Raw genomic sequence first — 21,829 nt, 5'->3', positions numbered from 1 at the left:
CTAGTTAGCAGCATCTACTTGGAGGAGGGTGCCTCCCCCCCACCCCCGAACAACACAAAGACGCTGGCATCTGCAGTGTGATCAGCACGTTCTTTTAAATGGCTGAGCCTTAAAACCATCTTAAGACATGTCACAGCATAATGGGAAGATGTGATTTAAAAATTAATGTTTTACTGAACATTTTTATTGCCAAATGAAAGCTGCAAATGGACAAGTTGAAAAACGTGGATGGGGAAATGTCACTCTAATTGCCCATAGAGTTCTTAATAATTAATATTAATTAGCATTTATACAGCGCTTTATGTTAGCATTTGGAACGCCTCGCACACATTAACCCCCCAATTCTTTCCCTATTATGGCCGTGGTGGGGTGGGCCGAGGGGATGAAGCTCAGAGAGTGGCTTTGCTAAGGGCTTTCAGGGAGGGGCCGCAGCTCAGTGGCAGAGGCCCTGCTTTGCCTGCAGAAGTCCCAGGTTCAATCCCAGGCATTTTTAGGTAGGAAAAACCCATCTGAAAGTCTGGGGAGCCAATGCCAGTGGACAATGCTGAGCCAGGTGGACCCGGGCCTGACTCCGCTGGGGGCGGCTTCCTACGAGGAGAGCTCTGAAGCGGTCACTCCTCTTCGCCACTATCCTTCACTAGCTCATAGTTGCTGAGTAGAGCAGCCTTCCCCAACCAGGTGCCCTCAGGATGGGTTGGACTACAATACCTGTCACCCCCAGCCAGCATGGCCAAAGGTTGGGGGAAGCTGGGAGTTGTAGTCCAACCACTGGAGGCTGGTGACTCTGATGTCAGTGAGGCGGTGAATCTGCTCTGGATTCAGTGAGAACCAGTCAGAATTCTAAAGGAGCTACCCAAGGTGCAAAACACCTTGGATAGCTCCTGTAGAGTTCTGACTGGTTCTGACTGAAACCTAGAGCATCCACTGAGTCCATCCCATCTGGCGTGTCACTGGTTGGGGAAGGCAAGGCTGGAATCTACCCTTAAAGGGGGCCTAGAAATTATTTTCAATAAATAATACTTCTCACCTATGTAAGGGAACCAGACTCTAACCAAATTCCTGGAGGAGAAGGCCGTCCATGGCTACTGGTCCTGATGGCTCTGTGCCACCTCCAGTACCAGAGGCAGTGTGCCTGTGTACACCAGTTGCTGGGGAACATGGGTGGGACGGTGCTGTTGCGCTCGTGTCCTGCTTGTGGGCTTCCCATGGGCAGCTGATGGGCCACCGTGGGAATAGAATGCTGGACTGGATTAAGCCTTGGTCTGATCCAGCATCCAGGCTCTTCTGATGTTCTTACATTAACCAGAATAGAGAAACTGCTAATTTCTTTGGCAGTTGAGAGGACTTGCATCAGAAATGAGGATGGTCAAGTCCAACGGAGGTGCATCAATGTCACGTCCATCTTGTTACAAACCCAGAATCACAAGTCTTTGGAGGGAGCCAGCTGGTGATGCTCTTTGCTCCCTAAACATGGTTTCTCTAACATATGAATTGAACAGTCTGGGCTCTTTTGAAACATGACGCCCTGTTAGCTGCTGCTGATAGTACATGTTAATCAGCTGGAGAGCGTGTGTGTGACATGTTATCTGAAAGTGGCTTAATGCACTCCCTTCCGACGCTAAGATTCGATGGTTCTATACTGTGATCTGTTCAGTTATAGCCCATCCAATTGCTATTGACAGTTCCCTGGGTCTGCAGACTGGCCTCATCCATCAGCCAGAGACCCAAGGGCTGCTGGGAGGCTGCACCTCCGGCCTCCCAGGAAGAGCATCATGACAAGGGGGAAACCAGCCTGGCCCAATGCATTGGCCAGCGATGTACTTGCTGACTTTTCCCTCCTCCCTCCCAATCCCTTTTCCTTTTGTGTCGTGTCTTTAGATTGTAAGCCTGAGGGCAGGGGCTATCTTAATATTACCCTTTGTAAGCCACTCTGGGAGCCTTTTTCGGCTGAAGAGTGGGGTAAAAATACTCTAAATAAATAAATAAAATAGAATACTACAATATCTGCTGAAATGATAACTTAGATAGGTTTTTCTTTTAATTTGCAATCTTTCAAACCACTTCTAAGTAACTTGTCAGTGTCCATTTTTAACAGTTTAGGCTGGCTCAGTAGCTGAAGAAGAAAGGCAAAAAGAACAGAAGACCCTGAGAAGAGCCCTGCTGGATCAGACCAAGGGTCCATCTAGTCCAGCATTCTGTTCACACAGTGGCCAACCAGCTGCCCACAGGAAGCCCACAAGCAGGGGTTGGACTCGGTGGTCTTATAGGCCCCTACCAACCTACTATTCTGTGATTCTGTGACAGGAGGGCAACAGCACCCTCCCGCCCGTGTTCCCTAGAAACTGGTATACAGAAGCACAATGCCTCCAATCCTGGAGGAAGTATATAGCCCGCAGGACTAGTGGCTATTGATAGCCTTCTCCTCCTTTGTCTGATCCCTTCTGAAGCCATCCAAGTTGGCGGCCATCACCACATCTTGTGGAAGCCAGTTCCACAATTTTGACTATGCACTGTGTGTAGAAGGACTTCCTTTTACCTGTCTGAACTCTCCCACCATTGAGTTCCACTGGGTTACCTGGGTTCAAGTATTAGGAGAGAGAGAAACATCTCCCTATCCACTTTCTCCCCATCATGCATAATTTTATACCTCTCCATTATGTCTTCCCTTCCTCTCTTTTTGTCTAAGCTGAAGTGCCCCAAACGTTGTCACCCTTCCTCATGGGGGAGTTTCTCCAGCCCCGTGATCATCTGGGCTGCCCTTTTCTGCACCTTTTCCCGCTCTACAATGTCATTTTTGAGGCTTGGGGCCCAGAACTGTACACAGAGTTCCAAGCGTGGTCACACCACAGATATTGTAAGGGCATTAGGATATTGACAGCTTTATTTTGTAAAGCTGAATATGCGTGACTCAAAAGGTGTCACTTCTGTGTTGACCTTGGCTTGCCTTGCTGAACAGCATGTTCTAAGCAAAGGCAAACATTAGGGAATGTGCGGGTTTGTGTGTTTAAAGATCATATTAACCTTGGGAAAAATTAAGGACCAAGGCAGTCCTGCCTAGGAATGTGTGGCTCAGTGGGATAAGCATGGTTCTTTTGCTTAGAACAGGGCCCTTGGGCACAAGGTTGGAGTCCAGCCATCTTCCCTACAGAGCAGGGTCTGAGCACTGTACTCAGAGGGGAGGGGCTGCAGTGGGATCATCTGCTTTGCATCCCGGGTTGAACTCTGCACCCTCTCCAGTAGAAGGACCTCAGGTAAGAGGGAAGCCCCTTAGCCCTGGGGTCTCCAACATGGTGCCCCATGGGCACCAATGTGCCCACAGCCAGCTCTGTGGGCACCCGCTGGCCTTCGTGCTCATCCAGATTTTTACGTCATTTCTTAAGATTTTTTAAAGATAGAACACAGTTTTTAAACTGGGAGGCAGGCACCCTGGGAAGCGAAGTGCCGCCCCCCCCGTGCCATCTTTGTGTGGGTTCCAGATAACGGCTTTGTGCTTTGGAGCTCACACCCACCTCTGCCTTGGATTTAGGGGTTTGGGCAAGTTACCTTTTTTTAGTCTCACCAGTTTGCCTTCTGCGGAATGAATGCTTTGTGACCGGCCATGCCCATCATAGCAGCCATTTTATGAATGGGCAAGCCACCCCCGTGGCAGCCATTTTGTGAGAGCACCCACAACACTCTCACAATTCCAAGTGCACCCACTGACCCCGAAAGGTTGGGGATCCGTGCCCAACGCCTGCTGCTGGCCAAGTGAACAGGGCTGAGCTAGGTGGACTGAAGCGGGCCTCCCTCCACACAAGGCAGCTGCGCCTCCCCCCCAAGGCAAGGCCGCCTCCGGTGGAGGACACGGCCGTTAAGAGGCAGAGTGGGAGGGCTGCTGATGTCCACCAGAGGGCGCCATTCACTGGGAAGTTCTCCTGCACATGCCCTATTGACACCAACAGGAGCTGCACAAGTGCTCCTTGCAATAAGGTTGTGCAGGAGAACGTCCTGGTGGATTGGATCCCGTGTTTATTTATTTATAAAATTATTTATGAATCACCTTTCAGCCCCCAAAGAGCCCCCAAGGCAACTTACAATTAAAAAAACTTTACTTAAAAACATTAAGACACTATCATAATAAACAGATTCAGAACAAGAGGAAAACATTGTTCCAAAAAGGGTATTCATTACATTTAAACCATCAAAAAGCTGTGCAGAACAAAAATGTTTGAATGGCCAGCCTAAAACTGAAGAAAGAGAAGCCAGTCTAACCTCCCTGGGGAGAGAGTTCCAGAGTTGGGGTCCCACCACAGAAAAGGCCCTGTCTGTCCCGCATTCCCACCAACCTAGCCTCTTGGTGGTGGGACATGCAGCAGGGCCTCCGATGCAGACCATAAACCACAGGTAGGTCCATACAAAACCGGCACCTTGAACTGTGCCCAGAAACAAACTGGAAACCAGTGCAGCTGGCGTGAGTTCAGTGTAATACATGCACGCACACCAGAAGTGCACACCAGAAAGAAATCCTGCCACTGCACTGTGCCATAGCTGCAGCTTCCAAACACTCGTCGGGGGCCGCCCCATGTGGAGCCATTGCGGCAATCCCAGCGGGAGGTGCTTTCCACTGCGCCAGACGTGCCTTCTCCAGGAAGGGGTGCAACTGGCGTGCCAGAGGGGGCTGGGCAGAGGCTCTCATGACAGCCTACAAAGAGCCCAGCCTGGTCCAGCGCTCAGTCCCCACAGTGGCCAGCTAGGTGCCCCGTGGAGCCCGCAGGCAAGACCTGAGTGCAAGAGCCCCCCGCTGCTCAGGGCCCCAGCACCTGGTGCGCAGAGGCATGCTTCTTGCGTTCCTCTCTGCAGTTGGCCAGCACTGCTGCACAGACCTGCTTGAAGGGAACCAACTAGTGCACCTCTTTTACAGGCTGGGAACACTGAGGCAGAGAAAGCCATGACTGGGGTGAAGCCAGGCACAGCGGGCTGACAATTCCTATCTAAAATGTTGCCATTTCAGTTGCTCATTTTAGGCTATTGGTCGTTACAAACCTTTGCCAATCTATTGCAAATGACCCAGGAATCGAGACCCCAACCAGCCTCCTGCCCTCCCACAGACAGACCTGAGCTCAATGGGCTGAAGGTCTCCCACTGAGGAACGTGGACCGAGGTTTTGCAAGGGACCGAGGAGGGTGGGAAGAGGGAAGGGAGATGCAAAAGAATCAGACAGACGGAGAAGATGCAACCCATCCCCTGAAAACAGCTGCTAGGCATCTCTCTGCTCATGATAGCAAAGAATGCCCTTCTGTACACCCGCCTTCCCCAAGCTGGTGCCCTCCAGCCATACTGGCTGTTGGGGATGGGAGTTGCAGTCCAAGACATCTAGAGGGCCCCAGGTTGGGGAAGGCTGCTGTATGTATTTATTTATCACATTCACATCCCACCATTCTTCCCTCGTGGGACGCAAGGTGGCTCCATGTGGCTCCCAGGTGGTCTCTCTCCTCCAAGCAGCGAACAGAGCCAGACCTGCTTGGCTTCAGCAAGGCGGCTGCCTCACATGCCTTCAGACCACGCCCCGTGCATGATGTGGATTTATCTGAGGTGTTTTTGTGCCGGTGCTCAGCCAAAAAGTCTCCCAGAGCAGCTTAAAAACAGTCAGTTAAACAAGCCAGTCCCTATCTGCAGGCTTGCAAATTGCAAAGATGTGGCACACAAGGAAAAAGGGATGGGGAGGGAAGAGGGGGGAAATATTTCTTTTTGCAGGGCTGGCGGAATGACCCTGTTCTCCTCCTCATCTCCCCCAGTCTGTGCAGCCTGCTGGAATGGTAGCTGGTGGTGACAGCTGGGGAAGGAGGAGAAGCCGGGGCAGGAAGGGGGGGTGGGGGTCTTCAGCAGGGCAAGAGGAAACACAATGCCCCCCACCCCTAGATAGATTAGAATAAGGGCACCGGTTGCCTTTTTCACACCCTTCTCCTCCACCTAGCATCATGGGGTCACCCCTCAGCTGCCTTCTGCCATGAGGAACACAGAGGCTAATCTCTGACTGCTGTGGGTGGGGTTGCCAACTTTTTGACTGGTCCTTGTTGCTGTGCCTTTAACCGTGGCTTGACCACACAACACACAGTGGAGATCAATTACACTGGTTGTTAGTAGTTCTTCTTGTGCTTTTTATTGATGACACTATATGGTTTTATGAGTACACTGCACATCACTTTGGGCACCTTTAGCAGAAGAGCAGGACATAAATAAAGCAATCACACTGCTATTTGCTGCAGAGTACAGCTACAGGGGTCAGCTGAAAGGCTGGCAACCCAAGCCACGTTATAAAGGGGACAATATCAAATGTAGCAATAAATGGTAAAATTGTAAAAAAAACTATTTTATTGTTTTAAACTGTTCTTTTGTTGTGCATCGCCCAGAGTGGCTGGGTGACCAGCCAGATGGGCGATTAATACATTTAATTAATAAATAAAATAAAAATAGCGCAATATAATCCACCATATCCAAGAACGACTTGAGACACAAAAAACAGAAGGGGTATGTGTGTGTGCGAGAATAAAACTCAGCCGCCCTCTGCAAGGTAGGGACAAAAGTACACACTGGCCTTACAGGTTTGTTGCTATAAAGATTACAATAAGAGAACGTTGCAACAAGATAAAGAGCTCTGTAAATGCTAAGTGTTAATATTATGAATGCACTGGCTGCCAGTCCATTTCCGGGCCCGATTCAAAGTGCTGGTGTTAACATTTAAAGCCCTTAACGGCTTGGGGCCAGGTTACCTGAAGGATCGCCTCCTCCCATATGTGCCTGCCCGGACCTTAAGATCATCCTCAGCGGCCCTTCTCCGTGAGCCCCTGCCAAAGGAAGTGAGGCGGGTGGCTACTAGGAGGGGGGCTTTTTCTGTTGTGGCACCCCGGCTCTGGAATGAGCTCCCTAGTGAGGTTCGCCTCGCGCCTACATTGTACTCCTTTCGGCGCCAGGTGAAGACCTTTTTATTTTCCCAGGCATTTTAGCATTTTAGCTTTCTAAATTTTTATCTTTGCTGTTTTAAATCTGTATTTTAAACTCCTGTACTGCTGCTAGGTTTTATTGTGGTTGTATTGTTATATTGTGGTTTTAATGTTCTATATATTTTAAATTGTTTTATTGTGTGTTGTTTGGTTTTAATTTTTGTGAACCGCCCAGAGAGCTTCGGCTATTGGGCGGTATAGAAATGAAATGAAATGAATAAATAAATAAATAAAATGAATGAATGAATGAATAGATGAATTCAAAAGGATTTGTGTCTATTTGTGTCTGAGCTTCTTTAAAAGAAAAGGGGGGGGATTTGCACCCTCCTGGGCCCTTACTCATTGGAATAACAATAACCTTTGGAAAGGAAGGCGACAGGCACGTGGTCCCCATAACTTCTCCTTACCCAAAGGTTAAGTCCAGTTTATATGATCAGCGGAACCAAGTTGTGAAACGTTTTCTAAAGTGCATCACTTTGAGCTGCAGGTGTGCACGCGTGTGTGTAGTGGAGGGTGCTGCACATTTGAATGCTCTCCCATGGAAGGAAAAAAGGCCTTCTCTTCATATAGAAATCTAGCAGGTCGGGGGGAAAAGAGCTAGACTCATTGTCTTCCTGACGTGCTTTTTTGGGGTGGGGAGCACTCGAACATGTCAGCTCTTGACCTGCAGCTTGGAGTTGGAGCTTCCAGGAAGACGTTGCCGCTTAACTCTGGTGGTTGTAAAGAGCTGTTTTGCCATGGACTGAAACAGTATGTACTGGACACACGGCAAGGGAGCTGGATTGGGCCCGCTCTCTCCACAGCTGATCTCCATGCAGTCAGTGGCTCTGTGTGCACACAGCAACCTGTGTGTAAAGGTCCTCATGCCCAAACGGGCAGCACTTGAAATCTAGCAGGTGTAATACTTTTCTGCGGGACCTGGTTCCCCTCGTTCTCCCATGATGGTAGGAGAAAGATGCCAGTAGGTGAACAGAGGCTCAGGGGTTTTCTGGACCTTGGACTGAAATCATGCGAGGGCGGCTGAGGACATGCTCCAAGGGTTTTATTAATCGCAAAGCATATTTGGCCACTGCCCAAGACCACACGCTTGTGCTTGTTCTTTTTTCGCATTTCAGTAGAGGTACTGTTCATCGCTTTTCCTTCTTTAAGTTAGTGATCTTTGTAGCTGAGTGAAAGAAAGAGCTCTGCCTGTGGATGAGTTTGGAAAAACAGACATGCTGTTTACCAGTTCAATGCAAAGCGCTTCGCTTATCACAGAAGCATTGAACAGTAGGGCTGGAAGGGGCCTATAAGACCCTCGAGTCCGAGTTGGTTGAATTTGTGGCTTCATTCAAAACGTTCACGTCTTGTTTATAATCTTTCAAGAGATGCTCACCAGAGGAGCCGGTCAAGAGCAAAACGGCAGCACGCTTTCCAGGGCTCCTCTGGTGAGCAACAGTGTGGTCCAGAGGATAGAGACTTGGGCCTGGGAGAATTAGGTTCAAGACTCACCCCGTCATTGATTTGCCCAAAGACAAACAGTGAGTCCCTCTTTCTCAGCCTCAGTTCCCCATCTGCTAAATGGGCATAATACGCCTCATGCGGGCTAAAGACTTGTAAAATATGCTGTAGATTAAAAGGGCTGTAGCAATGCTAAGCCATTATTAAATGATTATATTGGATTTATTTATTTAATCCATTTATAGGCTGCCTGACTATATTTAACAAGCCATCTTGAAGCAGTTTACAACATAAAAAATTAGAATACCAAACATCCACAGTTAAAAGACTTAAAAACAGGAAATACAAAACCTCTCAGTTAAAAACATTTAGAATAAAAAGAAATACCCTCAGTTAAAACCAGATAACTAACAATCAACAAACTGGGCAGCACAATCAGTCAGGTAAGGCTTGGGTGAACAGGGAGGTCTTCAACTGGCACCTAAAACATGCCACAGTTGGTGCCTCCCACATTCCCAAGGAGGAGGGGATTCCACAAACTTGGGGCCACCACAGAGAAAGGCTACTTCCAGGCTGCCGCCAGATGGCAAGCTGCAGGCTGCAATTCAACCAGCAAGGCCTCCTCCAATGATCTTAGCCATCTAACGAGTCTACATCAGGGACTCCAATCCGCCAGGTAACCTGGTCCTGAGTTGTTCCGTGGTTCATGTGCCAGCAACAAAACGCTGAACTCGGTTCAGTAGCCAACAGGCAGCCACTGGCTACTAGCTACTGAGCACCAGTGTAATATGTGTGCGGCCAGACACCCCACTCAGCGTCCTGCTGGCCGCATTCTGTCCAGCTGCAGCTTCCAGGCCAAGCATAAGGGTAGCCCCACAAAAGCGTACTACAGTAGTCTAGATGTGAGGTCCCCAGTGCATAGACTACAGTGGCCAGGCTGACCCTGCTCAGGAAAGAGCGTAGCTGGCATACCAACCAAAGCAGGCAACAGGCACCCCTTGCCACAGGGGTTGTTGGGGCTTCTAATGACCGTGATGACTCCAGGAGCCAACCCCAGACTACATAGCTGTCCTTTCTGAGGGAATGCAACCTCATCTATTCCCATACCCAGGAACCACTCACCCACAGAGTCTCTGTGTTGTCAGGATTCAGTCTGTTTGTTGGCCCTCATCCAGCTCATCACTGCATCCAGAGGCTGGTTCAGAACATGCAAGGCCTCTCCTGATCCAGAGGTCACAGAGAAGTATGGCTGGGTGTCATCAGAAAGCTGATGTCACCTCCCCCCAAATCTCCTCATGGCCACGCCCAGTGGCTTCATGTAGATGTTTGAGGACAAGATCGTATCCTGCAACACCTCACAGCACAGCTGCCAAGGTGCCGAGGCAGTCACCCAGTGCCACTTTCTGGAACTGTCCTGCAAGTAGGAGCAAATCAGGTGCAAGAGAGAGGCCCTGACTCCCTGCTTGCAACGGCAGCCCAGGAGAATATCGTAGCCAACAGGATCAAAACCCTCCAAGAGATCAAGCAAGACCAACCGAGCTACATTTGCTCTGCCCCTGCATTCCCTCGTTCACCAGGGCAACCCAAGCCGATTCTGTCCCCAAGCTAGGCCTCAGCCCAGACTGAAATGGACTGAGGTGACTGGCGTCCTCCAAAAACATCTGCAACAGCCCGGCTGCCACCCTCTCAAGCTCCTTGCCCCCCAAGAGAGTGTGAGCAGCTGCACAGAAGCTGGGGAATGCCCTCCAGAGCCAGGGAGGGCGTTTCAGGAGCAGACACACCACCGCTTCCTTCAAGGCAGCAGGCGCCACCATCGTGCAAAGGGCTGGCGGCCTCCCCCAGCGAGCCCAAGCGAGCTGAGAGGGGTGTGGGTCCAGAGCGTGTGCTGTCGGCGAAACAGCTACAAGCGTCTCCCCCACATCCTCAAACCCCAGGGGCTGGAACTGATCCCGCAGATGGACGTGGTGAATCGGACATCTCCAAAGACAGGGGAGGAGACATTCTCAAGTGCCTGAAAAGGCTTTCATGAGCCCGGTGCCGTTTGGAAAGATGTTTCCTTCCTCAGGGGCCGCTCATCTTTCTCGGGGTATATTCTGAAAAATCTTACTGATACTTTCTCTGTTGGACACGTCACCAGACACTGTACTAAAAGCAGGGTCAAGCTGGACCGAAGGCGAGTGATTTTATCCTCAAAGGGCCTCACAAAATTATTATTTCAGCAGGCCTCCAAGGGCTGCAGCATAGGATTTAGCGAGTTAGATGACAACAGCCTCGGGACCACACGGAAAAGCTCTGGCGGATGGCCGCCCGAGGATGCAGCGGAGGCAGAAAAGAAAGCAAAGCAATGTTCCTGGACAGCACCCATTCCTCTCAGTGGGGCTGGTGCAGGAGAACATCTTGGTGGATGGTGCCCGTGGGTCTGATTTGTCTGTCTCCCATGCCATTCATGGTGCCCAGTCTCTGGTCCCACTTGCTCCTCTGACAGTAACAGTGAAAAGAAATGGAGGCAGAACCAAAAGGGCATTCTAGCCGCTGGAATGTATTAATTCAGAAAGTGTACAGTACTTATTTACTGCTGGGTTGCTGTGAAATCCCTCTATTCATAATTAACTAGGGTGAATACTTCACACACATTTCTAGTTAGTATTTCTTATTTGCAGGTTCTGGAATAATTGAATTTAGAGCCTGAAGACCAAGGGAGAAATTAAATCCCTCCATTCATAATTAACCAGGACGAATATTTCACACATTCTATCCAGCAACTTTTCTTATTTGCAGCCTTTGGAATAATTGAATGGAGAGATGGAAGGCCGGGAAGGAAAGGAGTGAATGGCAAATTCAGCAAAGCTTAATTAATTCACTGTGTCCAACTTGCTTGTGAAAGAGGAAGACGTGAGAGTTTTCACCACCGTAGAGTTCTTGAAAATCTCATCCTTCAAATCTCAGTGCAATCCTACGCTACAAAGGTTTTAGGAAGACAAACCACTTTGTTATCTGGCCATTCCCTGAGTCCCTGAGGCCGTGGGTAGAAGAAGTTCATCTTGAAAAGTCCTTTGATTTTAATCGCAGGAGACTGAGGACATGTTCAAAGGGTGCCATTAATCATAAGAGCAGGCTTAAGGCTATTGCCTGGGGTTTTTCCCTCTGTCTGTTTTCCAGCACTGTAGTAGAATTGCTTTTCATGTACTGCCCTTTTCATCAGTGTTCTTTGGCTGAATGGAAACAGCTACACCTGTTTTGTTTTGTTTTGTTTTGTTTTGTTTAAGAAAGATATACAGTGCACTTCAAGGTAGCGTAATAATGTTCAGTTAGCTGCAAATGGGCCGTAGGTCTGGGGAAGATTTCCAGCTGCCTCCCTCTGCCTAATGGTGGGGCTGGCCCTGGCAACTCACAGACTAAGTGTACTCCTCTCGATGGGCGCGATGGCTGAGGGAGGTGAGTGCCGAGCGCGCTCACTCAGTTCATCACCGATGCAGGATTTGGACCTCCTGGGTCATAACAGTCTCTCACTCATAATGTTATAATAGCCCTTGGTAGGAGGACTCTTTAGCAGAACAGAACAATTATTTTGGCTTCTCCCTCTAGGCGCTAAAGAAATCTTATTAACATGACGCCAACGCATTGGTTCACCCTGCCACGTTCATTCGAAGCACAGATGTAGTTATTGGTAAGTGCAGAGGACATGGTGGAAGCTTGAGGGACCCCCTCCCTGCTGCACACACACAAAGACCCCAGGAGGGCCCCTTCCACAGGGCAGTCATGCTGTCTGGGGCGCTGGGAGCGGTGCCCTCTGACCTCCTGCTGGCACCACACATGCGAACAGCACACACAATTCCCCGAGCGCTGCCCTGAAAGAGCGCCACCCACGCGCACGCAAGAGGGAGGCCTCGGCGGACTCCAGGGCATCCCAAGGTTTGAAGAAGCACAAAAGCATCTTTAATGGGGGAGGGGGAACCCCTACGTGAGTGGTGGTGGCAGGACCCCCAGCAAGACTGGCCAGTGGGCCCAGACGGCTGGCTAACTGTCGAGAGGAAAACAGTGGAACACCATGGGACGGAATGGCGTATGCTGAGAAGAGGGCCTGGCTGGCTGGAATGGGCTAGGGGCACCAACGCTGCAATGCTTTGCTGCTGCAGGCGCCGCCTGAGCTGCTCCAGTAGTGCAGCCAGACGCCCCCCAGCGCCAAGCCAAGGCAGGTCCCGGCCTGCAAGGCCCTCAGAGCGTGGGGCCTCCTCGGAGACCCTCTGTCCCCGCGGCTGCGCACCCAGCATCAGCCCCCCAGCCAGTGGAAGCGGGTGGCTCCGATGTCGGTGGGGCAGTGACTCTGTTCCGGGTTTCAGTCAGAACCATTTGGAACTCTGAAGTTTAGAGTTCTGAGCGCCTTCGCCGCCCCACTGACACTGGAGCCATCAGCCTCCCCTGCCTTCAGCGAGTTTCCCCCTGCACTGTCCTAGCAGAACCACACCTGGGGACAAATGTCCCATCGGCCATTGCTGCAGCGCTCCTCTTTCAGGGCTGGGTCCCACGGTCTGCAGGAGGGAAGCTGCCTGCAGGCAGCCCCTGGGGCCAGTTGCTCCCTTCTCCACCTCCCGCACCACCCGAAGATAATTACCCCGCACCGTGGCCGGGGGGCACAGGGACTCCTTGGCCAGCCTCGGAGCGGCGGAGGGGCAGGTCCCAATGTCGCTCTTGCCAGGGGCTGCCAGGGAATCTTGACGATGCTGCGCGGAAAGGGCTCCTGGCGCATCTACCTGCCGCCAAGCACTTCTCCTGAGGTTCGGCTCAACCTCTGCAAGAGGCTCTGCTGTTTTCCATCTGGGATGCGGAGACAGGAGAGGCTCCCCACTGAAAAGCCTCCCCCCTGCCCTCGCCGCGGCCCCTGAGGAGGACGGCAGTGGCACAGACAACCCCCCGGCTCTCTTTTTTGGAGCAGATGAAGCTTTGCAGCCTTTGAGCCCCAAGTCCTCGGCAGGCCCCCCCTTCCCCCCTCTCTCTGTCCCCACTCCTTCAGCCAGACCCTGCAGGCGCTCAGGGCCCCGCCGCTCCGACTGGGGGCCATCGCGTCAAGGAGCCGGGCCGGAGCAGTGGGGAGCAGCAGCAGCAGGACAATGCTGGCCTTTGCAGCATGACAAATGCAAGAACTGCTGTGCAAACAGGAGAAAAAGAGCGAGCTGGACGCGCCTGTGGAGTCCGGGGTTTGCACCTGGAACCTCAGGACCTCGGAAGGGCTCTGATGCTGGGTCAGGCCAAGGGCCCATCTCGCCCAGCGTTCTGCCCACGCAGGGGCCAACCTGCTGCCCAAGCAGAAGGCCACCAGTGGGACATGAGGGCCGCAGGCCCCCCGCCCACGTTCCCCAGCCGCTGATCCTGGAGGCGGCAGAGAGCCATCGGGCCAGCGGACACAGACAGCCTTCTCCTGCATGAGGCACCAGAAGCCTTCGAGGCACTGGCCCGTCCCTCGGCACACTGGTGTTTGTGGCAGAAAACCTGGCTCTTAATTTATTTATTTTTTAAATTAAATGCTGTCTTTCTAGATGTGACAATCTCTGACAGGCATACTTGTCTTTCCCCCAAACCCTGATCTATGAAGACTCCCTATAGGTACTTAATGGCAAGGGCAATGCACTCTGCACCTGCTCAGGGGCACTTTCATCAGCGTTTACTTCCTCTTCTCCAGAGCAGAGCCCCTGCATTGTCAGTTGATGCCAAAGTGGAATGCCCCAAGAACATCCAAACGGCAGCCTCTCCTCGCGACAGCGCAAGGGGGGCACACAGATCTGACTCAGGAGGCCCCAGCCCCAGGCATGTCCACCTTCCCATGCCCTGGGATCTCCAGAAGCTACGTCTCGGAGTTGGGTGCATCTTGTCTCCAGCACACTCCGGATCATGGAATCCTGAGTCCATAGCTCAGCGGCAGAGCCCCCGCTTTGCATGCGGAAGGTCCCTGGTTCGATCCCCGACATCATCTCCAGGTGGGGCTGGGCAAGATCCTGCCTGAGAACCCAGAGAAGCAGTGCCGCCAGTCAGCATCAGCAACACCGGGCTAGATGGACCAAGGGTCTGACTCCATATCAGGCCACTTTCTTGTCCCTGTGTTCCTAATCATAGATTTGGAATGTACCCCAAAGTTCATCGATTCCCACCCCTTGCCTGTTCAGGAAATCCATCCCTACAGCATCCTCAATAGGAAGGTAATGCCTGCACATGAATGCTAAAGCACCACTAAAGCACAGCCTGCTATTTTGCACACCGCAGCTGCTCTTGATAATATATTGTAAGACAATTATGTTTTTCTAGTATATCTTTAACCAAAAGAACCATCACTCTGATGGCTTTTAAACCAGTGGAGGGCAGGCTATTGCGGAATTTTTAAGAGCGCCCCCCCTCCCCCGCCACCATAAATGTGTAATGGGAGAAGAGGGGAGATAGTAATCCCTGGTATGATAATAGGGATATTACAAGCAGGTCCTTATTTCCATTTGTGAAATGTCTGAGGGTATTTCAGGCAGCAGCAATATGGAGCAATGGGCATATTTTCAAATTGTATAAACCACCATAACATAATTAGGAACCTGGGTTTGGGGCAACATCCCCTGATCTTCCTTCGGGCCCTTAAGGCAAAGGATCCTTAACTGAACCTAAAACGGGTTCCTCCAGTGTGGTCATGTAGCCCCTAACACTCCCCCTCTTTTTGTTTTCCTTTGCATTCCTGGCCTTCCTCCTCGTGCCCCCCCCCCCCCAGAAAGGATGCAGCATCATGTTGATGATTGTTGCATCAGGCAACAGCATTCCAATTAAGCGCCACGAAAGCAAGCGCAGGATTTGACATAAGAACTGTGGTTGCTAAGCAAATACTTTCCAGCTCTGCCTGCCAGCGATAAATGCTCTGGTCCAGAGGCCCGTGTCCAAAGTTCTCATTAAAGCAGAGTTGCAGGGGACACGGCTGTGTCGTGCCACGCTAGGAGGCGGCCCTCTTGCATGCCTCGATGGCCCGTTTCATTGCTTCTGGGGGCTTCCAAGCGCCCAGGATCCACAGCTCACACCTTCCAGGCAAAGCAGGCCTCTGCGCACCTGTAGCAGGAGTGGGAAAGACGCTGGGCAGTAAGAGATGGCCAGGGTGGCTATTGGCTGGCAAAAAGCAGCCTTGGAGGAAATGGCAAGTGCATGTGGCTGCTTTTGTGGGGTGGACAGACGCAGCTGTGAAGGTTGGCCTTGCCTCTCTGAGCTTTCCTGCGTTCTGCTGCTAGCTTGGATCTTTGCAAATAAAGAACGATTATTTGTTTTAAAAAGATGCACTGCCAGTTTTCGATGCTGCGTCTTCAAAAGGGAAAATGACTCTGTAACAAGCCACCTCAGAGATTTCTGACCACTTGGGGAACTGGTGAGCATGAAATGAGAGAGAGTCCTGCTGTGTCTAGGCATATAAGAGACATTTCTTTCATTTTGGTTTTCATCAGAATTTATCCAGTTTGCACCTCCCTGACCCAAACGCAGACCCAATGCAGTCTTTGATCAAAGTCCGCACTTTTCCGAGCTGGGATGTGATTAGCAGAACAAACAAAATGTGTTTCAAAAATGTGCACATTTGAAACAAGCGCGTAAAAATATGCATACTTTTGAAAAATGTGCACAAACACAATTTAATCAGTGAGAGAAAAATACATCCATTAAAAAATGAGCATGATTGATGTGTACATCTGGAAAAATATGCGTGAAAATAGGCACACATTTTCATGCACCCCCCCCCCCAAGATAGCTCACAATCTGATATGGACACGAGTCAGAACAAGTGCCGAGGTGGAATCTGGATCTTCGGAAAGCTCGGGATTTGCTAATGCGCACATTTATTTAAAATCCTTGGCTGCCTTTCATGGCAAGGCAGCTCACAGCAATGAAATGCATAAAAACAGTTAAAACACATGCCACGCTACATCTCTCTCCTGGAGGTGGCTGGAAGGGAGAAGGGACAGCCACATCACTGGCTGCTTGGCAGACCGTGAAAGGGCTAGGAGGATTCACAGGTGATGCTGTGAGTGGCCCAGCTCCCAGCATTTGCAAGTGGGAAGGCTCCGGATTCAGTCCCCAGCAGCATCTCCAGGGAGAGCTGGGAACGCCCCCCCACCTGACACCCTGGAGAGCCGTGGCTGCCAGTCAGTGGAGACAAGCGTGAGCCAGAGGACCAAGGGTCTGATTCAGTTTTTCATGTAAGCAGGAGCAGCCTGCAGTGGTGCAGAATGGCACAGCCTGTCACACTGGGCTTTGCATTCAGACCTTGCGATCCATGAGAACACTGCAGCTTCCAGACCTCAGGCCGGCTGTAACCAAGACTGCATCCCTTCCCTTGGAATTTCCACTTGCTTTTTACAGAGCATCCAGCCATAGATATAATGAAGCACTGTATTCCTAGTGTCTTCTGTGTTGTCCTCTTGTGTTATTTCAGAGCCAATTCATGACATTTCTTTGGTAATAAAATGTAATTTGTTTGTTTATTTCATTTCTGTACTGCCCAATAGCTGAAGCTCTAGTACCAGCCTGCTCAGTGTGAACAGGGAAAGCGCTATTGAGGATTTTCACAGCTCTTGTGCCTTTAATTAAAACACACCCTTCTACAGGAACCTTTTAAGTGAATTTGCCAGAGAGTAATTTGCTGACTGGGACTTGTGAGTAAACATTATAGGAGGATCTTGGTCATGGGAAAGGGCATCACTGGACAATATAGCTGCTGTACATTAAGTGCTGTGAAGAACTTCTGTTTTAATGTTGCTTCCAGCTATCTGCGGAAAATCAACAAGATTAAATCCTGCCAGGATGTTTTCCTGCTTTCCCAAAGGCTTCAGACTTGATCTGCTGCTATGTCCAGCACAGCAGTCACCGTTCTATAGGGTGTGCTCTACTTTTAAAGATGCATTTCCTGTACGGGTGGGCGCATTTTTAAAAAAGCGTAATACTTATTGCCTGAATGCCTTTTGCAAGGGAATCAGCTCAACGCATCATTCCACAGTCCTGCTGTTGAGGATGGAAGTGAGGCAGCTTTTTTTGTTTGCAAAACAACTGGGAGGAGACAGTCTGAAAGAAAAGAGCAGGCCTGGCGCATGCTGATGGCTCTCTTAAAGGGATGGCTTTCCCCCTGAGAAATTATTTCTGCTGAACTGATTGCTGTGCCAGTTATGTGCCAGCCACTGGCAAGTTCGAACAGGTAGGGTGGGCTTTGTGCAGTGACAGAAATCACTATTAAAATTTCTGCTGGAAGCTGGAGAGAAAAAATACCAGTGGCAGAGGTGAGGGAAGGCTCACTTTTCAGATGGTTCCTTGGCAAGGGAGACTCCTGAGCTGTGGCCAGTTCAGGCCTTGGGCTCCTCACAGCCCGAGGGTGGATCCTGCGGATGTGCCGCTGCGGCAGCGATGGGAGAGCAGCGGGCAAGGTGGCGCAACAGGGGAGAGCAAAAGAACGACCTTGCTGGAGCTGGCCAGGGGGTCATCTTGCATCCCCTCTGACACTTCACACACGCCCACTGTCCTTTTAAGACCCCTCTTCTCCCCCACAGACTTATTTATCTATTTTTTAATATTTTTATGTTGCTCCTTTGCTGACAGGCCTTCAAAGTGGCTAAGAAATAAATATATACCATAAAACAATAAAACAAAATAACTAATATCAATGAACTAGAGGCACACAGCCGCCCCTTCCATGATCACCACCCGCTATATGTAAGGTTGCCAGCCTTTTAGCCTGCCCTTGCTGCTGTGCCTTTAACTGTGGCTTGATCACAGCCTGGGGCTGGACTATCACCTCTTGACTGCTGCCCCTGTTACAGACACAGCTGACGGGGCCAGCTGAAAGCCGGCCACTCTTGCTGGAGCCTGGAGGTAATAGCTGGCGAGGGGGTAGCCTGCCTCTCCGTTGCCCTTTGGCTCTGAAACAGGCTGTGTTAGTGAACGAACCACGAGTTTCCTCTTTAAAAGGTCAGCATTCTCATGGAGCGGAAGGGAAGCTGGCGTGCCGAAGAATGTACAGAAAGGTCAAATATGGGGAGGAACTACGGGGTTTCCTACGTGAGGCTTTTAAGCTGCACCTTTACCGAGGCTTCTGCTTCTGGATTCTTTGCCGGATTGAAATTAGCTCCTTCGCATGTCTTTGGGGGGAGGGGTCTTTCCCCGCCTTTCTATATGTTCCATTACAGAAGCACTGGGCGGTGCTGTGGCACAGCAGAATTGTGCAATTACAGGAGGGTTCTATAACGCCACTGACAAAAAATACCAGACTTTCCCGTTAGGAAAAAAATCACGATAATAGTTGCAAAGCACAGGAGAGGCCCTGGAGGAGGACAAATTGTGTGAAGGACCCATAAACTACTGTGAGTGAGGAAGCACAAGCGCAAAAGAAAAGCCTCAGATAGAAAGGCTCTATAGCTCAGTGGGGTAGAGCACCTGTTTGCATGCAGAAGGTCCCAGGTTCAATCCCTGGCATCTCCAGTTAAAAAAAGGATCCGGCAGCAGGTCATGCAGGAGAGCTTCCTCTGGGCCGGAAACCCTGGAGAGCCATTGCTGCCAATCAGCATAAACCACACTGGGCTAGGTGTTCAAAGAGTCTGACCCGGATTAAGGCAGATCCCTACAGCTGGGACAGGGGCCAGAAAATGAGGATGGTCCCTGGTCCCTGTGGGAGGGGGTGGCTCCAGTCCAGCACTGCAACATGCCTCTGGGACATTAATCAGCTGGCTGGGCATGACAGCAGTCACCCTGCCTCGTGGTCTGTCTGTAGCATTTGTGCATTTCAGATGCAGATCATGTAGCCTTCTTCAAGCGACTATCTTGGCCAGTGCCAAACCAAAGTCTTCATTCTCGATCTGATTTCTATCCTGCCCTTCCTCACAAAGGACCCAGGGTGGCTAACGACCTATCTAAAACATAGTACATCACATAAACAACATGAAAATCATGACTCTAAAATCACAAATATATAATAAAATACAGCAAAACCATCAACACGATCATAACAATCAAAAGCAAGTAGAGCCTTTTCCGGTACCCCCAAAGCCCGTCCCAATACACTGGTCTTTAACTGGTGCCTAAATGACAACTGCCTTGCAGACCCTGCTGCAAATCAAATGCTGGACCCAGGACACCCCTCCTAAGCCAAGGCGGCGTGTTGCCCCTCGGGCTTGTTCCTCCCTGATACACCAGGTGGGCGCCTTGCCTTTTTGCTTTTTGGAAAGCAACAGAGATGTCTTGATGAACAGCCCCTTGCTTATCAGCCCAGAAACTCTGGGAAGGCCCACCCCCGGCCTCCAGCACTGCTTCCATAGGGACACCAGATGTGTCCTGCCGGATCAGACCAAGGGGCTGTCTAAGCAGCATCTTGCTTCCCACAGCGGCCTGCTGGGTGCTGCTCGGAAGCCCATGGACAGGGCGGGGCAGCAAGAGTTCTCTCCGAATGTTGCTCCCCATCAGCTCGTACTCAGAGGTAGGCTGCCTCTTTACAAGGAGGATCTATCGAGCAATCGTGGCTAAGCCAAGCACAGACAAGGCCTGAACCTGGCTCAGACAAAGCTCCATCTCACCCAGCATCCTGCTTCCTTCCCACGGTGGCCAACCAGTTGCTCCAGTGGCCAGCCCACAAGGAGTCCAGGAAGGCAACAGCCCCCCCGCCTTTATCCTTCTTGCTCAGCAAGGGGCATTTTCAGATGTCCTGCTGCCAAAGGCGCCTTTTTTGCCTCGTCCTGCTTGAGGCCATCTGAGGCAGCCTCCCTTCACCACGCCTGGCGGCAGCGGCTCCCATGCACACCAGGGAGGCCTCGCCTTTCTTTCACCGGTTCCGAATTGAGCACCGATCAAGGGAACTGGGTGACACTGGGTTGTACTTCTAGAGCCCAGGGGGAAACTGCCATGGGCTGGATGCAGGCGTAGAGGGGACCCACTGAAATCAACAGAACTTAGATTAGTCCTCATTAACTTGTCCCGTCGATTTCAGTGGGTTTACTCTGACCACGACTGAGTCTGGATCCAGCTGGAGTATGAGTGTAATAAAGCGCCAGGGCTTTAAATGAAAAAGAAAACATGAAGAAAATGAAACGCAACTTCCAGAGGGGCCGTTTGAGAGGAGACGTTGTGGGGGAGGAAAGGGATGCGCAACTCTTTCCCCACCAGCTGCTTTCCCCACCCTTCCTGCTGCTCCCCACCCCGGTTCCAGTGATGGACATTCGCTCCCCCCATTTCAGCTCGGCTGTGTCCCACAAGCAAATCAACTAACGCTTTTATTTTTCACGCATCTTCTGGCTCAACCAAACAGAGCAGCAGCTCTGCCCACCTCACCCGGATGGCACACACAGCAATGTACTCCCACCACTGTGTCTTCGATTCAGAGGGCACCTCTGCCTGAGGAACGTGCTGCGCTACCGCAGGCCACTCGAAGGAATGAAAGGGGGCAAAGGATGTTCGGCGATGCTTGGCGTGATTTACCTAAGTGCCAAAGAGGCCTTTACTGCCAGGAAGCCGCACTTCATTCCTGGGAAACCATCTCTCCTCCTCAGAGCAGAGCACAAGCACCACTCAGTTCAAGATTAGACATTTCTTTGCCCAGAGATCGGCCAGCAGGAGGTTTCTTCAGTCCTTGCTATAGGAAACTCCCCTCCCCAGCGAAGGGAGAGGGAGCGCGCGCTGCCTGTTCTGGCCAGGCCCCCAGGTCAGCGGAGCGCAAGCACATGTCTTTGGCAAAGCTGGCGGAACCCTCTGAAACCACGGCCTGCTAGTCGCGGCAGCACAATGTGGTGCCCCCAAAGACATGACTGAATCCAGAGAGTTGAGAGCTCACCTTTCTTCTTCCTGCTGTTTGGATTCCCATGAGTAACAAGGCAAAAAAGTAGCAGAAATGAGAATACCAGGAGACTTCTCATCGTTGGGCCTTTTCACAGGAAAAGAGAAGGCTAATTCCAGGTGGTAAAGGCACAGGAAGGAAAGAAGGAGACCCCCTTGGTCACCAAGACCTAGTGAGGACTAGCAGCATGTTAATGATTAACCCTGAAAATGGAATCGAGTGCCTTTCCCTCTGTGCCCCCAAAGAAGCACCAACTCAGTCTGATTACTCCGGATGTTGTATCTTATACCTTAAACCTGAATGGAATTGATTTTTTCTTTTACTCCATTCAGTTTTGTGTGGATCAAAATTAGGTTGTGTGTGTTTTCTTTTATGAAATACTGCTGAAGGTCATAGGACAGAGCACTCTGTTTTTGTCCACTTTAGTCTGAACATATTGCAAAATGGACCCAGGAAATTAAGGCTAATTTGCTTACCATATTGAGGGGAAGCTAAGGCGATAGTTGGGAAAGAACTGGTCTTGTCCGACACACCATGTGTTACAGCTGGACTTGAGAAACCTGAGTTCAAATCTCAGCTCAGCCACCAGTACGCT

At 50.8% G+C, this 21,829-nt stretch overlaps 1 protein-coding gene across 3 annotated transcripts in view; it reads right to left on the bottom strand.

Annotated features, from left to right (window-relative positions):
- The window catches only part of LIPC (lipase C, hepatic type), a 53,304-nt gene extending 31,725 nt beyond the window's left edge, over positions 1–21,579 (bottom strand). The window contains exon 1 of one of the 3 annotated variants that reach the window (XM_084816596.1): positions 21,232–21,579. In XM_084816596.1, coding sequence (XP_084672722.1) covers positions 21,232–21,313 — 82 coding nt within the window. In that variant the 5' untranslated portion in view covers positions 21,314–21,579. Of the gene's footprint in view, positions 1–9,542; positions 9,713–21,231 lie in introns of those variants that run through there. The other 2 variants (XM_084816594.1, XM_084816599.1) reach the window with 2 other exon arrangements.
- Between the last annotated feature and the right edge of the window lie 250 nt (positions 21,580–21,829).

This window comes from Heloderma suspectum, chromosome 11 (assembly GCF_057233095.1).
Source record: "Heloderma suspectum isolate Gila_16-S chromosome 11, 16-S_ref, whole genome shotgun sequence".
NCBI classification, from domain to species: Eukaryota; Metazoa; Chordata; class Lepidosauria; order Squamata; family Helodermatidae; genus Heloderma; species Heloderma suspectum.
Note: the sequence above shows the minus strand (reverse complement) of the source record. Positions and strands in the feature narration are given on the sequence as shown.